The sequence below is a fragment of the Coffea eugenioides genome, chromosome 7 (assembly GCF_003713205.1).
Source record: "Coffea eugenioides isolate CCC68of chromosome 7, Ceug_1.0, whole genome shotgun sequence".
Classification (NCBI taxonomy): Eukaryota; Viridiplantae; Streptophyta; class Magnoliopsida; order Gentianales; family Rubiaceae; genus Coffea; species Coffea eugenioides.
The window spans coordinates 14,943,145-14,963,302 of NC_040041.1; the positions used below are offsets into that span (position 1 = coordinate 14,943,145).

At 34.2% G+C, this 20,158-nt stretch overlaps 3 protein-coding genes across 4 annotated transcripts in view; 1 reads left to right on the forward strand and 2 right to left on the reverse strand.

Annotated features, from left to right (window-relative positions):
* Window positions 1-1,008: 1,008 nt before the first annotated feature.
* The window catches only part of LOC113777017, a 109,746-nt gene continuing 90,596 nt past the window's right edge, over window positions 1,009-20,158 (reverse strand). The window contains exons 33-34 of the mRNA XM_027322066.1: window positions 1,621-1,949; window positions 1,009-1,452 (exon numbers count right to left, since the gene is read on the reverse strand). Of these exons, the coding sequence (XP_027177867.1) occupies window positions 1,414-1,452; window positions 1,621-1,949 (368 nt within the window). The 3' untranslated portion in view covers window positions 1,009-1,413. The remainder of the gene's footprint in view (window positions 1,453-1,620; window positions 1,950-20,158) is intronic.
* On the forward strand, window positions 5,832-7,213 carry LOC113778334 (eukaryotic translation initiation factor 2-alpha kinase 1-like). The gene is made up of 2 exons (XM_027323706.1): window positions 5,832-6,601; window positions 6,770-7,213. Exons 1-2 carry the CDS (start codon window positions 6,236-6,238, stop codon window positions 6,806-6,808), a joined length of 405 nt encoding a protein of 134 aa, XP_027179507.1. The 5' UTR covers window positions 5,832-6,235; the 3' UTR covers window positions 6,809-7,213.
* LOC113778333 (ATP-dependent DNA helicase Q-like 4A) lies at window positions 7,530-11,118 on the reverse strand. Of its 2 annotated transcripts, none has more exons than XM_027323704.1 (4): window positions 9,762-11,118; window positions 8,915-9,064; window positions 8,717-8,848; window positions 7,530-8,273 (listed from the first exon to the last, which is right to left on the reverse strand). In XM_027323704.1, the coding sequence occupies exons 1-4, from the start codon at window positions 9,789-9,791 to the stop codon at window positions 8,166-8,168; spliced, it is 420 nt and encodes a 139-aa protein (XP_027179505.1). In that variant the 5' UTR covers window positions 9,792-11,118; the 3' UTR covers window positions 7,530-8,165. The 2 variants fall into 2 exon arrangements, with proteins under 2 accessions (XP_027179505.1, XP_027179506.1); XM_027323705.1 differs by lacking the exon at window positions 7,530-8,273 and adding an exon at window positions 8,325-8,649.

Genomic DNA, 20,158 nt, shown 5'->3' on the forward strand with positions numbered 1-20,158 from the left:
AAATTCCTTTGAGCATGGGTAGTTCATTGGGATTTGAGCTCAATTGCCACCTCTAGTATAAAGTACATGGACAGAAAGAAATAAACTTTTCTATTAACAATTCAAACCTTCAAATTCTTTGTTGTTATTACAAGGAGATCAAAATGGCTCAAATTGAACTTATGCAATCGTTGCTAGATTATTTCTTATCAATGGAAAAGAATTCAGCTTTATTTTGGTAGAGTTGCAGCAATTGTCCTAAAAAGGAACTAGAGAAATTAATTGCATTTTCTCATTGACATCCTTGGGCTAATTAGAATGGTTTTAGGCATTTCATATATAGATACACAACATAGCACATGAGTTGGAATCTGAATACAGATTATAATACAAAAAAAAAAAGTTTAAAGAGACAAAAATAAAAGTTAATGACAATTTTGAAGGGCAATCCAAGTGTAAAGTTCTACACAAGATTGCTAATGGTTAGACTTAACAATGGATGAAACGTGGTCTCAATTTTTAAAACCTATTAAAATTTTCAATAATTACATGAAAAATCACGTTCAGGGAATTTGCTTTTTACTAATACAGTATGTAAACGTATTAATGTGCTTCACTATGCAGGATGACACATTCAAATGGTGTAAAATCATATAAATCGGACGTAATCTTGAATTTGTCAACTCATATAATTAAATTTACATGAAATTCAAGATTACACAATAACTAAACGTATTAATAATTATACGAACCGGTTTGAATCGGACAGTTTTCCAACTTGTGAGGTCTGTGATCCGACGACGTATTCTCTATGGGAATATTTTGGACCCTCGCGTCTGCAGCCTGACCAATTTTATCAAAGTATAGGGCTCCTTTTCTCTGGTGTCATCAGAGCCACAATTGCAAGTTAATAGTTGAAACAAATGAAAAAACAACTACAAACCAATGCCAGCGACAGCAATGAAGAGGCAAACACTCAGAGATGCAAGTGGTAGAATGAAATAAAAGAGTAAAGAATAAACACAAAAGTGACCAATGAAAGCAGACTTTAACTTCTTGAATGCCCAGTTGATAACACAAGACATGGAAAGAATTTCTCAGTATTTTTCACACAGACAAGGATTAGGAGGAAGTTGCTGAAACTCTTTTCAGTAACAGAAATGGCCCAAACACCAGAATGTTAACAGAAATGTCCTAATGCCTTTGGCACACTTCAAAATAGCATTGTTGCAGAAACAAATTCATTATACAATATCAAAAAGGAGTCTAGGTGACATAGCACCATGTGCACAACATTGCAAGTGTCAAACGCTCGTTCGAGACACAGTACTCCACAATCTACTCAAACAGTGATAAACAGCATCCATGTTCTAGGGTTTTAGGCACAGCCAACTGCATGGCCCATCGCAGTTGCTAAATGTCAGTTTCCAAATGCTATGAAAGTTTCTGTAGTTGTGCTTCTTGTTTTTTCCCCTGGAAAGGATACAAATGAAATCAACATACATAGTTTCTCTATAAATACTAATACTTCTGAATTAAGGCAATAGATTATGATGCACTAGCATACTAGCAAAGTAGAACACATAAAAATTGTGAGTTCCACATCCTTCATATTGAGACACAACTATCAAGAATATCTACCTCCAATGTATCTAAATCCTGTAGAAGATCAGCAGCAGAAGGCCGTTTCAATGGATCTGTCCGAAGTAGCTTCAAGATCAGGGGCTTGGCAGTTTCATCCATCTTATACTTTTCGCAAATTTCGCAAACTTGCCTGGGCGATGCCGAATCTTTCAACCTTTGGATCGCAGTATCTCCCCGGGGACCAAACAGCTGGAATAGAATCAACCCCAAGGCATACATGTCCACCTTGTTGGTGATGCACACCCCCTTTTCCATTTCAGGTGCACGGTAGAGATCCGCACCAACTAGTGCCAACTTTGTGGTCGAACTGACATCCTTATGCAGAGCTGTAAATAGGAAAAATTGGTTAGTCAACCAACTCATTGCCCAGGTACAATTTTGGAAAGCACCAAATTTTATTTAAATGAACCTGATCCAAAGTCCCCAATTTTCACTGTTCCTCTGTCGCCTATGAAAATATTATTCGGCTTCAAGCCTCGATGAATAATATCTTTGCCGTGTATGAACTGTAAAGCCTCCAAAATCTGCCGAAAGTAACTCCATGCCATATGCCTAGGTAGCTTCTTCTCCTTCTTTACTTAGACTCCAATGACCTATACATTATTTAAAGCTTAATTTCCACTTTGTGCGTATTTGTCATGCAAGATCCAACTCATAGTGAAAAATAAAATAAAACCTGAGAATCAATAAGAATGAGAACATACCCCTTACAAAGTTCCATATGAATATACATCATCTTCTCCCTCGGGCCATATGAAGAGGAACCAGAGTAGTGAGCTTCGAAATGATTTTGTTCTCTGTAATCTTCAATCCATGCCTTCAAAAACAAATTCTTAGTTTAGATTGCCATTTTTTTTAAAAGTAAAAAGAACTTAACTAAAAATATGTAGCATAAACAATTTTTTAAAGCATGTACAGGACAAAAATAATAATAAAAAAAGAACCAAGCTACTTAATATTTGAATTGTGCTCGGTTCAGTAAGTTCGTTCGAACTTGGTTCGCCAACTAGTCACACCAAACTTGAATAGCGTTTTATGTTTGATAACTTTTGAATTCGATAAAAAAACTCGTTCAACCTTGGTTCGGCAAATAAACAAGTCAAACTTAAACAAAATTTTAAACTCGTTAAAATAATCAAACAAACCTGAACATTAAGGTGTTCATCTTGATTAGGCTCATTTGCGCCCCTACTATAATATAAAACTTAAAAAGCAGAAAGGGTAAAATAGCATATTTAATGGCCAACTCATTTTTTGAAACCACAGCAAATCACAAATATACAATTTTCTTAACTGCTTATTTACAATGAGAATGACAACAAAAAGTAAAGCAGCAAACAATGCATTTCAAGAGAAAATTACATAAGGTTGGATATTATTTGGTATTTGTCGTAAAAACTAGAAAGTATGACAAAAATTAAATAACCTGATGATAGCCCACAACATTTGGATGTTGTGCGAGACTGAGCATTCTGACTTCATTAATTAGACTTTGATCTTCTTCTTCTGATTTGGCAGAACGTATCTTCTTAATAGCACAAGGCCTGTTATCAAGTTTGACCTTGCATTCAAACACGCTTCCAAAGCTACCCTGTCCTGCATTTAAGTGTTGCTAAAATTAAAAAAATACAGAAGTCCATTTAAAACTTACAAAAAGATTTAAGTAGAAGTACCTAATTTCTCAATTTCAATATAGTCCCGATCATATCTTGGGTAAAATATGTGCCCCACCAGTATAGGAATTTCTTGTGTACAAATTACGAGAATATTATTACAACCTATGAAAACCAAGAATAAAAACGAGCAAATTATCTGGATGGTAACTAAATTTTTGGAATGGTTGAGTTTTGACCATTGACTTATTAAAAGTCTGGTTTGAACTATTTAAAGTTTAGATTTCAGGTCATTCCATTGATTTAATCGTTAAACATGACAGATTTGAGTGCTCGCATGATTCACGAGACGAAAGAAAGGGGTATAATTAACGACTAAATCTGACGGAATGACTCGAAATCTAAATTTTAGATAGTTCAGTACCAAAACACCAAACTTTTAAGAGTTTAGTGACCAAAACTCGACGATTCCAAAAGTTCAGCGGCCATCCGAATAATTTGCTCAGAATAAAACTGCAGCTCATGATTCGAGACTTACACCAAATCCGAATGTCTTCCTCACCACGTTCATTATAGCCGCCAAAACCTTATCAATTACCTAAGTAAGCTTGTGGATCAGTCAATAAATCATTCTGTATTTAGATATGTATAGGAAACTATAAATCCATCTTGGTGTCTTCTACCACAAAATTTATTCAAACACCCATTTGGAAATTGTTCCATCTTTAGTTGAATTAAAACATGATAGATATTGTTTAGTTTGTAAGTCAGCTAAAACAATAAAGATCTAATGATACTTAGTGCTTGTGATTCCATACTGGTTTGTCAACCAAAAAATTCAAGCGCTTGACATGTACATTGGATAAACTAACAGAACTCTTGAATTTAGTCCATCCTGAACTCAGACATATACATTAGATAGATAAACTTTCAGAAATTCTTTCACAATCCATTCTCAAAAGACAGTAAATAACTCCTTTATGAAGGACTCAATTTCATCCACACACTTCTTTGTTAACAGAGTATCTGAAAAAAAAATTGCAAAGCAACGGGATACCTCAAGTGTATAAGCCTCCGGTTAAAATGAATGCAGTTCACAAGACCCAAAATGTCGACTGCCTCATCTCTGACACTGTCTGGCACGATAGTAGCCAAGGCCACAAGAGGTACCCTTGGAAACTTCTTTTTCAAGATACCAAGACCCTGGATAGGCACTCTAAAAAGTTAAGTGTCCGCTAAAAGAACTTTAACTGATGTAACAGAAATGAAAACACTGTGAAAGGCAACCTGATAATCTGGCATCTTATATCTTTCGCATACAAATTCAGCTATGTCAATGACAATTCTAGCAAGCAATCCACGATCATATAGAGTTTCCAAGTGTTTCAGAAGTAGCTTTCTTCTACAATCATACACGAATTGTATTAGTACATTTAGCAACCTCTTGAAAGTGGCACCTCTCAAATTTTCAAACCAGATAACAATGGATATCCCATAACTGGTGGGGAGCAAGCATTACAAGGTTTACCAGTCACATTAATAATTGAAAAATGAATGTGAGAGTTCGATATTTTTGTCCAATGCATCATATCCACTCAAACAACATGATAACTCAATGGTAAACAACATAGGAACTTCCCTTAATGTCCAATAGTGGTACCGTAATCATAACAAAGGGCTCCAGGAGGTAAAAGAAACTTGTATAAAAAAATCACCAACTCCACGACATAATAAGACCCTACTTCACAAGCAAACCTTAAGGTTGGTCACTCAATATGCAATAATATCGCTATCAGAAAAAAGATTTTTTGCAAAGCTTTTATTGATCATAATACAAATGGATCAATAGAAAAAGGAAAGGCCGTCACTTTGATTATGCCGGCTTCACAGTATAATTAATTTGTCTAGCAGGTTAAATTATCATTCCTGAAGAACAAAAGGAAATACGGCCAATAAGAATTCCTGTAATCAAAGACTCTAAAAGCCTCAAACATGAATTATTGATATGGGAGGGAAAGGAATGGGAAGAATAGGAGGGAACTGATCTTTTGTGCTTGGATTGATTTTTTATCAGAGAGTTAGAGAAATAGGTTTTGCAAGACATAATAAGAGGTCTCCAACATTTGCTTCATGGTGCTTTAGATCTTTCCTCGTGGAAAATTAGTGCAGCATCTCCTGTGAGGGAACTCATTCCTCAGATTAATACATTACTTGTCTAGTAGCAAGTTAATTGCATTCGAAAAGAAACATATGGTAAGAAAAGGAAAACCATACAGCATACAGCATTTAAAAATGTTGGCAAACCAACTTTCTGACTTTTCCCCAAACTCCAGAATGAACAGATCTATTTGCAGAAAGGTTAAGGTACACAGTTCACAAACTATTAAGTTGTCTTTCCAATAGCATTGAGGTCAATAAGACAAACAGCTCATAGTAGTACTTCCTAAAAAATTATCCAACTTAAAATACAAACTCAAGACAACAAAGTGGTTGCAGGATAATTTCCTTTCCAACTTCCATCTGTTTTCCCAATTTCAGAGTGAATGCATCTAGTAAAGCACACAGTCAAAAAGAAATATGACTACACACTTGGTAATTGTGCCAGCGGTGACATATAGTAGCTTGCATTCACTACTTTCTTTCACAAGCTCCCCCAGAATCCTCTGTTGTTCAGTCAGCTCCATTGAGCCAGATAGACCCATAGATTTTCTTCCCTATGAGTAATAAGAATTTTCAATGAAGATATTAGGTAGAGTGCCATAATATAGAGTAAAGACAGAAAGATTAATATTTGACAGACATACCACATTGTTGGATTCTTAACTTTAATGTTGGCAGATTTTGGAGGCTTTACAGTTCATACACGGCAAAGATATTATTCATCGAGACTTGAAGCCGAATAATATTTTCATAGGCGACAGAGGAACAGTGAAAATTGGGGACTTTGGATCAGGTTCATTTAAATAAAATTTGGTGCTTTGCAAAATTGTACCTGGGCAATGAGTTGGTTGACTAACCAATTTTTCCTAATTACAGTTCTGCATAAGGATGTCAGTTCGACCACAAAGTTGGCACCAGTTGGTGCGGATCTCTACCGTGCACCTGAAATGGAAAAGGGGGTGTGCATCACCAACAAGGTGGACATGTATGCCTTGGGGTTGATTCTATTCCAGCTGTTTGGTCCCCGGGGAGATACTGCGATCCAAAGGTTGAAAGATTCGGCATCGCCCAGGCAAGTTTGCGAAATTTGCGAAAAGTATAAGATGGATGAAACTGTCAAGCCCCTGATCTTGAAGCTACTTCGGACAGATCCATTGAAACGGCCTTCTGCTGCTGATCTTCTACAGGATTTAGATACATTGGAGGTAGATATTCTTGATAGTTGTGTCACAATATGAAGGATGTGGAACTCACAATTTTTATGTGTTCTACTTTGCTAGTATGCTAGTGCATCATAATCTATTGCCTTAATTCAGAAGTATTAGTATTTATAGAGAAACTATGTATGTTGATTTCATTTGTATCCTTTCCAGGGGAAAAAACAAGAAGCACAACTACAGAAACTTTCATAGCATTTGGAAACTGACATTTAGCAATTGCGATGGGCCATGCAGTTGGCTGTGCCTAAAACCCTAGAACATGGATGCTGTTTATCACTGTTTGAGTAGATTGTGGAGTACTGTGTCTCGAACGAGCGTTTGACACTTACAATGTTGTGCACATGGTGCTATGTCACCTAGACTCCTTTTTGATATTGTATAATGAATTTGTTTCTGCAACAATGCTATTTTGAAGTGTGCCAAAGGCATTAGGACATTTCTGTTAACATTCTGGTGTTTGGGCCATTTCTGTTACTGAAAAGAGTTTCAGCAACTTCCTCCTAATCCTTGTCTGTGTGAAAAATACTGAGAAATTCTTTCCATGTCTTGTGTTATCAACTGGGCATTCAAGAAGTTAAAGTCTGCTTTCATTGGTCACTTTTGTGTTTATTCTTTACTCTTTTATTTCATTCTACCACTTGCATCTCTGAGTGTTTGCCTCTTCATTGCTGTCGCTGGCATTGGTTTGTAGTTGTTTTTTCATTTGTTTCAACTATTAACTTGCAATTGTGGCTCTGATGACACCAGAGAAAAGGAGCCCTATACTTTGATAAAATTGGTCAGGCTGCAGACGCGAGGGTCCAAAATATTCCCATAGAGAATACGTCGTCGGATCACAGACCTCACAAGTTGGAAAACTGTCCGATTCAAACCGGTTCGTATAATTATTAATACGTTTAATTATTGTGTAATCTTGAATTTCATGTAAATTTAATTATATGAGTTGACAAATTCAAGATTACGTCCGATTTATATGATTTTACACCATTTGAATGTGTCATCCTGCATAGTGAAGCACATTAATACGTTTACATACTGTATTAGTAAAAAGCAAATTCCCTGAACGTGATTTTTCATGTAATTATTGAAAATTTTAATAGGTTTTAAAAATTGAGACCACGTTTCATCCATTGTTAAGTCTAACCATTAGCAATCTTGTGTAGAACTTTACACTTGGATTGCCCTTCAAAATTGTCATTAACTTTTATTTTTGTCTCTTTAAAATTTTTTTTTTTGTATTATAATCTGTATTCAGATTCCAACTCATGTGCTATGTTGTGTATCTATATATGAAATGCCTAAAACCATTCTAATTAGCCCAAGGATGTCAATGAGAAAATGCAATTAATTTCTCTAGTTCCTTTTTAGGACAATTGCTGCAACTCTACCAAAATAAAGCTGAATTCTTTTCCATTGATAAGAAATAATCTAGCAACGATTGCATAAGTTCAATTTGAGCCATTTTGATCTCCTTGTAATAACAACAAAGAATTTGAAGGTTTGAATTGTTAATAGAAAAGTTTATTTCTTTCTGTCCATGTATTTTATACTAGAGGCGGCAATTGAGCTCAAATCCCAATGAACTACCCATGCTCAAAGGAATGAGAAGAGGTGGGACAACAACCAAAGTCATCCCAGGACATAAAAGAGCAGGGACCTGACAGAAAGCAGAATTACTTGTCTAATCAGAGTTTAAAGAACACATCACTAGTTCCAAATGACACAAAAGACGACCAGGAATGTTTATTGTTTCTTAGCAACCCCATAAACAGTAGTACAACTTCAACAACCAATTATGTGGTCAGGAAATATATTAGTCTTTCAAAGGAAAACATCTTAGGTTAGTGTTAAATCTAAATACATAAAATTTAGTATACAAAATTAGGTACACTAAGGGTCAGTCCAAAAAATTTATTGAACACAGGAATGAAAACACTTGAAAATATGCCCATATAACTGAAATGAAGAATTGGATTGGTGAACTTATTCTGACGCACTAAGTCAGCTTAGCCGGATATTATCAATCCCACCTCCTGGTTTTATGCCAGTATAATATTAGTAACAAAAATGAGTGGGTTAAAACAGAATAAATTCTTTTACCTGATATGTCACTTCACGTCCGTCTATAGCTGACATATCTGCAAAAACATCGCGTCCACTCATAGTTGCATTGATCACTTCTCTTTGCTCCGGTTCCAAAGAAAAATTGCCAAATAATCTTCCGCTGAATTCCTGACATCAGATGCAATTAAGTGCATGGCTCATAGTTCAGAAGCAAGAATATATAGGTTTGCCCACCTCTAGCCCCTTTGCCCATGGAAAGTTGTGGCTACTCCATCTTTTATTGTTTGAACTTTTAATATCCACGACACAAGGTTCTGCTTCCACAGATGCTGCTGAAACTCCATACTTTTCGAAGTGACTTGAATCTTCTGGACGAAATTCTAGCTGTGTTAATATGAGGAGGCTGTGTGTTAGCATTTTCTAGTGATTCCATATGTGTGTGGATAACAAAGAGGAAGGTAATACAATATCTGCCTGTGTAAATGAAAGAAGTTTGGAAACTGATGGAGTAAAGTTGGACTGTTCTGGTGGCAAACTTGTCTCATCAGGATCTCCGGGTTTCACATATTTCCCAGAAAAGAGCTCAAGATTGGAAAGAGCTTCCCAAACCTTCCAGAACATTAATATCCAGGAAAACTTACACATGGAAAATTTTTGGAAGTAAAACTAATCTAGGACTGTAGGAAATGACAAAAATAGCTAAAAAATAAAGTCACAAGCCTTCAATACAAAGCCCTAGGAGTGGACAAACTTTTTGACAATCCTTAAGCGTGCCAAGATTGTTACAAGCTTGTCTAGACCATGTAAATGACTAGAAACATGATAGATGACAACCAAGCATGGACGCAGAAGTAAAATAAAATTAGAATGCAAAAGAAGTAAAAAAGAAGAGTTGAGATCTTCCTCATGATAGAGAACTGTAAGGCAGTTGCAGAAAAGTAATGTCAAAATCCATTTTGCACTTTTGCAAAATAATTGACAGATAGATCATCAGAGTGCAATAGCAAGCGATTCCTCTGAAATTGAGGAACCTCATTATCATGTCACTAGTCTTGATTAAGCATGTAGGAGAGAAATTCACCTCTTTATCTTCAACCTTGTGACTGTCCATCCCTGCTTTCTGACACTTACAATCGACTGACCTAGAAAATTGCAAAAAAAAAAAAAGAGGCTGAAGAGATAGCAAAGTTTGCAGAATGACCAACTGGATAACCTATTTATGAAACTCAGGATACCAAATCTCCAATGGCAACACAATTCAAGATTCATTCTGTTCAAACAAGCAGCCAAATTAAAATATACTTGATTTATCTAATAAACTAGTATCCTTGTAGTCAACTAAATGCTCACTGCAATCTACCAATTCTTCTGGTCCATAGAAATATAAACGAGTAAAAACTAGGTAAAAATTAACTGATATCATCATCATCTTGACAAGAAATGAGATGGACACGGCTCGAAAAGCTAACAATTGAAGCTAAAAAAACCATGCACACTTCAATTTCCAAATTAGGTTTCCGCCAAGAACTTTTAATTCCACACTTACACCCCTCAGAAATTAATTTTAGGACCAATTTGTTGCTACTACTGGTATGAGAAGTGATGATCAATTTGAGTTACTACAATTTTTTGGCCCGCCATCAGACTGAAAAGAAGACGGATATCAAGAGAACACAGCACACATTTTCTAACTAAAGAAAAGTAAAGTACATGATTTCAATGTACATAAGCACGCATAACTTTTAGTTTTAACAACCAAGGCAAAGAAACCATGCAACAAACTCGAAAAATATACTAGGGAACCTGTTGTTTTTTAGTCTATTTCTATGTTTAGAGAGAAAACAAAGTATCTATATTCATTGGAAACTTCTCAGAAAAAGAAATCTAGCCAAAAACTATGTTAGTAGTTAAAAATTTGAAAAACTGATCCTCAAAGTCAGATGGACACCTCTGAAATGATGCTTACGGACATTGATAGCAAGTGTTATTATAATCTAAAGGCTGGATATGAGGCTACTATTAGGATGTCAGCAGAGTTTACGAACATTTGGAAAGATAGCATTGTTGACACTTGTATACTCTCATCATCTCATCGTTGCTGCTCCACTATTCGATGTTAATTCTATATTTCCATATTGTCTAATTCCAGCTAAATTCTTATGTATAATATCATCCTAGTCTAATTTATGAACTGAATTGCTGCAGTTGTAATATCTGGGAAAGGAGAAGATAGTGTACGCTTGGATTATTTCTTTCTATTGGCAAATAAACATGTGCAGTCACATAGCAAGTCATTACAGAAAATAGGGAAAAAAAAGGATGCACAACATGATGAGTTGAACGAGGACACATTAAGTTAACAAGCAGATGTTAGCAAGCATTTGAGAGGTACACATAGAAACAGAGCTGGAAAGGAAAAAGATATATCAAATTGCAAATATCAACAGTAATTCAGTTGATTAAAAAAATGAAAAGTAACATCACCACTACAGCATAACAGTGAAAAAGAAATGGTCTCCACTTCAACAACAGACTGTCAGGCAACCCCTGAACCAAAAATTGTTGGCAACAATACACAAAAGCATCTTGCTAAAGCAACTTTATTCTCTGCCAACTTTCCGCCGTAATAACAGCAAGAAACAATATAAAACTGTAAATTATACACCAAAAAGATTTATTTCTAACAGTATACCCAAAAAAGAATTGCGGGATCCATGAGAAGATCCACATGAACAACTAATCATGCCCAAAACCTTCATCAAGTGAAGAACACATCTTCAGGCCTAAAACCAACATTTCGCATATAACAAGTCCTATATTTTAAACCTGCTTTTAAAAACAAAAATATCGAAAAAATTTTGAAAACAAAATCTGCGCCAAAATAAAAAGACTATGAGAAGATAGCCTTCAAAGAACTTTAGATATTATAAGAAATTTTTTAAAAAAAATGAAAACCAAACAGAAAACGGAGATCAAGTCTTTTTCCGCGTTGTTTATCCATTTCAGTTTATTTTTACAGTAAGCAAAGAACAAATTAACAAAATCGAAATTCGTCAGGAAAACATCGATCACTGCTGCTAGTACATGCAAACTACATTCATCGACACCAAAAAAACACGAGAAAAAAAATCCCAATGGATACGTGGTTATGAGTAAACAAAATTTCAACCAAAAAAAAAGAATCAATAAAGACTTGACGATTAATTCACCAAAATGCCCAATTACGAGGTAGAGAACTCACAAGGGTGCCAAAAGGGTAAACAAACCCAATCCAAATCAATCCAAAAGCACAGAAGATAATATGAACTGTAGACGGAATAAAACGAGGAAAGAAGCTTAAAAAATTGTACGAGAAAACGAAGACAAAAGAAGGCAAATTAAGGAAAAGGAGAGAAGTGGACCTTTCTTGGGGAGTGGGTAAGCAAACAAAAAGTGAAATGTTTTAAATTTCCCACTATAGTGTAACCGTGTTTGACGAATGCGTCGTCGCGTTGACCATAGTCTCATCTTGGAATGGCGTTGACCAGGCTTTTAAAACATGAGCTAAGTTTGGGCTAACTCTACTAAATCCCCACAATTAAGATTAGTGGATGAGGATAATTTCATAATATTTAAGCCATGTTAAAAAATAAAAACCAAGGTGTATGTGATTAGACGTGGTAATTGTAGTTTTATCGGAATGGAGGCATAGTAAATATTCAAAATTAATTTGGATTAACCCGATGTGGACCCGGAAGCTGCATTAATAAGTGCCTCACATTTAAAATTAAAAAAAAAAAAGTGCCTCACATTGGGCTTTACATATACATGAGCTTTAAGTGGATCGTGCAGAGTCAAAAGTATTCATATTCAAATTCGAAGTAGATTTCTTGAGCTCAATCTCAACAAACCTTTAACCTTAAAGTTTGAATTCGACTTGTGAAAAGTATAAGGTGCTCGACCTTGCTTGAGAAGAAATTTGAGATCGAGCTCGAACTCAAGTGATAAAATATATAATTTTTTATAATATAATAATAAAGGTTTTTAAGTAATATAACAATTATAAAATATTTATATACATAGGTTGATACATAACACGTATGCAAATTTATATAATGCTTTGCTCATATGGTCCAGTGCTTTTTCAAGAGCTACGAGCGCTTCCTCATAGCCATGAATTAATTTAGGCCGGTAATTGAACAGTTTGAAAGTACCCGAGTTTTCTTATCTTGTAATTCAATTTGGAAGAATAAATTTCTAAGAAATGGTACTCATAATTATTACATGATAGATTTCTAATTTAATTGCGTTGCTTGATTAATTTTTGGTAAAATAAGCATTTTTTTTTGTATACATAGCTAGTAGATTATATACAAATTGGGGTACAGTGTGTATAATTATAAGTAATTTTCTCATAGCCATAAATTAATTTAAACTATCGATCGAATAAATTTATGCTCTCGTGACTGGATTTTATCACATTGCAATTCATTTTGACATTGTTCAATTTATTTTCTAGCAGCTTATGAACCAAAACTAATATTGAATGTATCCAAGTTAAAGATTAATTGTAAAGCGCTGAGTGTTGTGCTGTTGATAAATGTAAAGTGTGAGAATGTACTTCCTGATTTCACTAATAATGGAATTGTTGTTTCTCTGCCTTTGTGACCTCAAGGATTTAGGATCGTGAACTTGTCATAACTAAAGAATGAATTAAGTGATATCCGCTTGAACAAATAAATAAATAAATAAATAAATAAATTGAGCTGATGATTTCTTGAAAAAAAAAAAAAGTAAAGTGATGATAAGAAATGATAACTGAATTTGACAACTAAAAGAAACAATTGTTGATTGGGAAACCCTAAAGTTAATTCAAAATATTCTAAGCAAATTTACGTACGAGAGCATTTTTAGCAAACTATTTTTTAGGTTTTTGTCTGTTGGGTTTGTTCTCTGTAACTTCAATGTTGTATTTTAGTACTTGTATATGAAACTTTTTGCCTAGAGTTGGTAGCTGATTAGCCCCTATGTTCTTAAACTGGGAGTGGACAGTGACTCAGTTGAATTTAGGGATTAAGAATTAATGGGTTCGACCGCTTAACTCAAGATCTAATCGGATGATATCATAATGGTGTCATACATATATTTAATTATTTAAAAATAAAAATTATGTATAAAATTACACCTTAACATGACATTTTTGGTGAGTTTATAACTAATATGAAGAATTCTTTCAAAAAAATCGTAAAATTATAGGCTAGAAATATCATTTGAAAAGTGTTTGTGGTCTAATATATAACTTTTTGCAACAATTGGGGGGCCAATTCTTGAACTTAAAGCTCAAATGGACATTAATGAGCCTAAATCTTTTTAATTAGGGGAGGAAGAGGAGGGATGAGTTAAGTGGTTCGGTAAGAGTGAGTATAAATAAAGAGTTTCGGATTCGCACCTTCTCACTTACATTATAAAAAAAAAAAAACTTTTTAACACGACAATTCTTCAACAAAATTGAGCTTTTTATGTAAAAACACACAAAAGTTAAAGTTGCATAGAGTAATTATAAAAGAAGTTTGGGATATGATTGTTCAAAAAATAGAGGGTCAAAACACAATATTATAAAAGTTTTATATTTAATAGACAATTCCTTCTCCCGCCTGCAGCCTCATCAAACGGGACTCGGAGGTTTCCAGCCTTCTTCTGCCTCCCCTGCATCTTTTCTTTTCTTTTTTTTTTTTTTGATGATTTCATTTTCTCGTGTCTTTTCTTCAACCGGTTGAGAATCTTCCCCTTATTCTTTATTTTAATGCTTTTTGTTGTTTTCTTTAATAGGATCGGATCAGTCCAATCTCGATCCATTCGGTTCGAAAAAAACCTTGTTTAATCCGAGTTTTAGTTGGTCCAAATAGAGTTTGGGTCTAAATATTAGCTGAGTTTAGATCATGCTAGTTTTAGACCGATTAAAATCCGACCCATATATGATATAATTATATATAATAATAATATCTATAATATATAATTATATATTATGATATGAAATGTTAATAATTTATATATAAATTTATAGTAATTCATAATTAAAAATATATATTATATATAATTATTTATTTTTATTATGAGCTCGAATCAAACTCGATTTGAGCCCGAAACTAATATGATAGTATGAGTTGAGTTTGAACCTTTTAATTTGAGTTTGAAACTCGAAAACCAGTATAATTTGTAAGCCAAGCCTAAACTTGTCAAAATCCGATTTAGAAAACTCAATTGACGCCCCTGACTGCAAGGCCATACAACCACTTGTACAATTACTTCAACCTATAATTAGGATTGTTATTTGCAGACACTATATGGTCGATAGTCTTTCGCTGATAATTTACCGGTGGCACATTTCACGAATATTATTCATCATGCTGACAATGTACCATTGATTACCATAAGCTTATTTGTTTCAAATTGAGTCATAACCGCTGATTTTCATGTGCAAGGCATCTCATTGACGATACCAGCATTGCGACGTTGAGAAATATTATGGGTGTGTTTGGATAGTAATTATTTGTTCAAAAATTATTTATTTGCATTAGAAACACATTTTTCAACACATATTTTTATCTTTTTAATCATCTTTTTATTTCACATACATCACATCATAAAAAGTGCTATAATAATTATTCCAACTAACTTTCCAAATAATCTACTACCCAATTTGAACTCATTGCCGAAAAATCACAATTTTAGTCGATAAGCATGCACCAATGAGGATCTTTGTCGGTGGTACAAATAAACATAATATGATTTCCTAAGAACAAAAACATAGGAATATCACTGGCAAATTTTTCTACCTTTTTAAACCACTAATACTAAATTGGGAAGTTAAACAAAAACATATCCCTTTCATGAAACTAGTAACTTAAATGGAATATTTCTATAGTTGTTAAAAATGGGAAAATTGCACAAAAGTGTCTCACATTTTGTAGAAAATTTTTTAACATGCCTTGCATTTCAAAACCAAATTTTACATCACTCATAATTGCATGTTCATCTAATTTGGTTTGAAACCATAATTCCTACCACCATATTCATCTAATTTTCTTAGAAATTTTGCTAGATCATAACTGAAATCCATGCTTTATGCCTTGTCTCATGTTGTTAGGGTGATGCATGTGAGTTTTATAGCTGAGTTCTTGTTGTTTTCTCACTGGTTTCTTGTTGGAAATTCCAGCCTTGGCCGAAAGAAAAGAAAGCTTATTTTTTTTACCTTTCTTGCGGATTTTCTGAAAATTTAAGCTAAGAAACTCCCGTTATGTCCTTAGTACCATCTGTACTTAGTGTTGCATGTTAGGTTTTCCTTGGTAAAATTCGACCAATGGGGCTGAATTGATCAAACTACAAGGCTATTAGCTTGACCAAGGGAATGAAGCCGAATTTGGGGGTTTAGAACTGGAACTTATTGAAAAGGTTGCTGCATTTTGAAAGTTATGACTTGGTTTCAGTGTTAGGGGATTGTAGGTTGACTTAGGTTGTTAAGCTCTCGATCCGAAGGACTAGTTGTGTCTCTTAGGATTAAATTCCATCTTGTGAACTGCAAATTATGCAAATATTGGTTAGAGTCATCGTATGATACTTTGCTTTCCTTTGTAAATTATACGTCTTTTGAGTTGAGAGGGAATATCGAGCTGTGTCTAGTTGTTTAGGAGATTCTAGGCACTTTGTGAGTTCTTTAAACTGCCCAATGCCAGAACTTTACTACTTTTGAACCTTGTTATTCTTTAAACAACTCTTAGAACCTATATCTCAACTTCGATACGCATTCAAACTTCTTGAGTTATATATAGACACGATAGTCAAAATAATCATGTGAACTGTAACGTAGCCTAATAAGTTTGTACAAATATCTCATGTGAACTGTAACGTAGCCTAATAAGTTTATACAAATATCTCAGGAGTCGAGGGAGATTCAGCGGAGGGTCCAAGTACCGAGGTGTGAACTCAAAATACTTTAGGTGAGTGTTTCTGTATTTGTGTGTTAATTGCTTATGTGTTATTAAGTGATATTATATGATAAATTGCTTACTATGGAAATATTACTAGCGATTTATTGTAAAGTGTATCTCAATTGTCTCTCACCTTCTAAGTCAGGGGTGTACTTTATCGTACTCGATTTAGTTGAACTTGAAGGTTGATAATTGACAAAGTATTACTATAAGTGTGCATGAATATAAGCCATATGTGTACTTTACTACACCGGTTAAACTGAGTTCCAAAACCCTCTGTTCAACAGACTATTCGAGCCAGCAAAGAGTTTGGTCGGGTAAGACGGTAGTTTTTGATAAGTGTTTCAGTATACTCAAGTATTACCTTGAAGTTTGGAGATTATTGAACTGATTAATGAATGTAGGGGATTGTTTATTGTTTTGGAGGATATAGGGGGTGATTTTGGCGAAGTATGCGGTAATATTGAAATGACTCTCAGAAAGAGTTTGTATCCTTTTATATTGAATGAGTTATTATATTGTGAAATTACAGTGTTATATAAGTGGCTCCTAATGAACACCATATCTTTTTGAAAATAATTATACAGTAAAGTGTTTTTACTTGCTTATTTTTTATTGGTTTAAGTGTTTATTGAATGTTGCTTGTTTGGAAAACCTTATTGGGCATAAACTTATCCTTTTAGTTTTATTTTCCTTACAGGAGTTGAAGTTGAAAGAAACGCCGAGTAGAGACAGATGATTTTTGGGAGGTTCAATGTTGTATATTGATGTTAAAACTTGCATTTTGTTTCTCTTAATGGACAGATTTATGTTTTACTCTAGTTGGTGATGTACTTAAGAATGAATGTTTAGATGTTTAATGAGAAATGTTATCTCTGAAGTTAATATGAGTAAGTGAGTCCTAATGAAAGTCAGGCAAGTGGTCTGTTAAATCCTAGGGTTCGCCCTAAAGTGAGTAGGGTCATCACATTTAGATAGAATTTAACAAAATATTTGAAAAACAAGAACTGAAAATTGCAGCTTTTTCTCTTGGTTTGTTGTCTAGAAATTCCAGTTTTGAGGTTGCTCCAAAAATCGATCTTTTCTTACTTTTAACTCCTCAAGTATCATATGCATGACTAGATTTAAGTGTTGAAATGTATATAGAGCCAAGATAGGTCAATTTACAACCAAAGTTTTACGGGTAGAGCTGGAAAAGTCCTAGCTTCTTCCCCTTGGGTTCCAGCAGAAAATTCCAGCAAAGTTCTTCAAGGTTTCAAGGTAAAGCACCAATCTTTAACCTTTTAATTCAACATAATACACCTAAATCATATGAAGTGAGAAATAAGAGTTATAGCATGAATTCTTGGAGATATCTAAAATTTTGAAATAAAGTTGTAAAATTCAGGCTCTCTCTCCACAGCTCAAAGCTGGAAAATTTCCAGCAAGTAAACAGTTTGAAAAATGAATTTTCTCCAATAAAACTCTTTATTTTTCACTCAAATCCAATATGCATGTCAAGATTAATGTGTCATAAAGTGTATTAAACAACAATATAAAATTTTACAGCCAAAATTCATGGAGAAAAGATGGAAAAGTTCTCCCTCCCTCATTCGGCCAGCCTAACAAAATTTCCAGCAAGTTCTTTCAAAATTTTTCATCCAAGTTACCAACTTTCTCACTTATTTTTTATGGCAACTACACAATGTATCATATCTAACATGAGATGAAGCATATGGCATGAGTTCTTAGCAAGGAAATCCATCAAAGTTCCAAATACAAGCTGTAAACACCACACTATACATCACATGCATCAAAACTAAAATTTCCAACAATATATAGATTGGAAAAAATGAAGTTTTCGTCCACAAAACTCTTTCCTTTTGGCTCAAATTCAACATGCAACTAGAATACTCAAGAGTATTAGAAAATGAGAGGTTTCATAGCAATTTTTACCTCCCTTTTCCTCACAAATGAAAACTAGAAAATGCAGACAGCTTCACTTACTTCTCCCTTGGTTATATCTGAAAATTTCCAGCAATATAACTAGCTTCTAATGAGGTTTCTTTCCCACAAATTTTCTATTTCTTGGCTAGAAGCTAACACGCAACATATAGTTAGATATTTAAGAGAATGGAGGGTATGTTTTAGCAAATCTTACCTCTTTTCCTTACTAAACAAAAGCTGGAAAATGCACCACAAATTTCCTCTCTTCCTCCTCAGTTTCAAGGTTGGATTGCAACAATTTTTTCTTAGATTCTTTTCAAGATGCAACCGGTTTCCTCCCTCAATCTTACTCTCTCTTGTTTCTTGAAAAAAAATGAAGATAAAAATGAAGTTTGGCAAGATACAAATGCAGCTTGTTTTCCTCTCTCTTTCTCTCGCCTGTTTGGAGGAAAAAGATGATGTTGTTTCTCTCAATCTTTCTCTCCCGGATGTTAAGGGACCAAATGCTAGACAAAAGAGTTCAGGTTTGACTTGGTTCCTTTTTGTGTCTTTCAAACGCAAGACTCAATCCTACAAGTGTCACGAGTTGCAACAAGTGTCACATCATTTGCATGCAAAAAGGATTCATCTTATTTTGGCTCCAAAATTTTATACTTTTGTACAATTATCCCACTAGCTAGTTTCTTGTGTAATTTGTATTAAATTTTCATGTATATTAATCATATTTAAATTTGAAGTAATCTAATGCACTTAAATTTTAGGTAATCAATTAAACATTCCAAGTAACCGATAATCCAACAAGGTTGCACGTTCAAACTTTCTAATAAAAGTATATGCAAATAAGTATAAATTTTTGAACTCTCACACTACAAATTTCTATTAATCAATTCTCAAGTGGTAAAAACAACTAAACACTTAAATTCATCAATAATAAGGTATATAAAAATTAAAATAACAGCATGAAATTTACACAAAATTTTTGGGTCCTCACATATTGGCTAAATAATATGATTTATAAATATGTGAGAATTGAGATACTACAACAAGATGCAGCCTTATGCATGGGGTGAGAGAGGGTTCTTGATAGAAAAATTGAAGACATTCCCGTTGGACCAATTACTAGAGCTCGCGCCAAGAAGCATAAAAATCAACTCAACACCTTTGTTCATGTTGTTTGTGAAGCAATTGAAGGATCTAAGGTGGTTGAAGATCTTAACCAAGAAGAGCATTCGATTGTTACGTTGCTTCAAGTGGTCCCGCCAGCTAGTCCTTGGATTCATTTGTTTAGTTGTTTGATTAAGTGGTTAAATTGTTGCATTCGGCTAGTTTAGTCTTGGATGTGTGCCAAATTAGTTTATTGCTATTTTAAGTCATTTTTTGTGACTTTTTCTAGTTGTTTTGGGAGATAGTAAGGTCAGCCAGCTTAAGGGTATCATAAGGGCCAAGTTAGTCAATTAGTTTCCTAGTTAGAGCTGGTTTCGTTTTTTTTGTAAATTCTATAAATAGAGGACAAATGTTTTTTCCAACAATAGAAGTCAAATTTTTCTAGCAAATTGAGAGTTTCTCTTTTGGCTTTTCGTGAGTT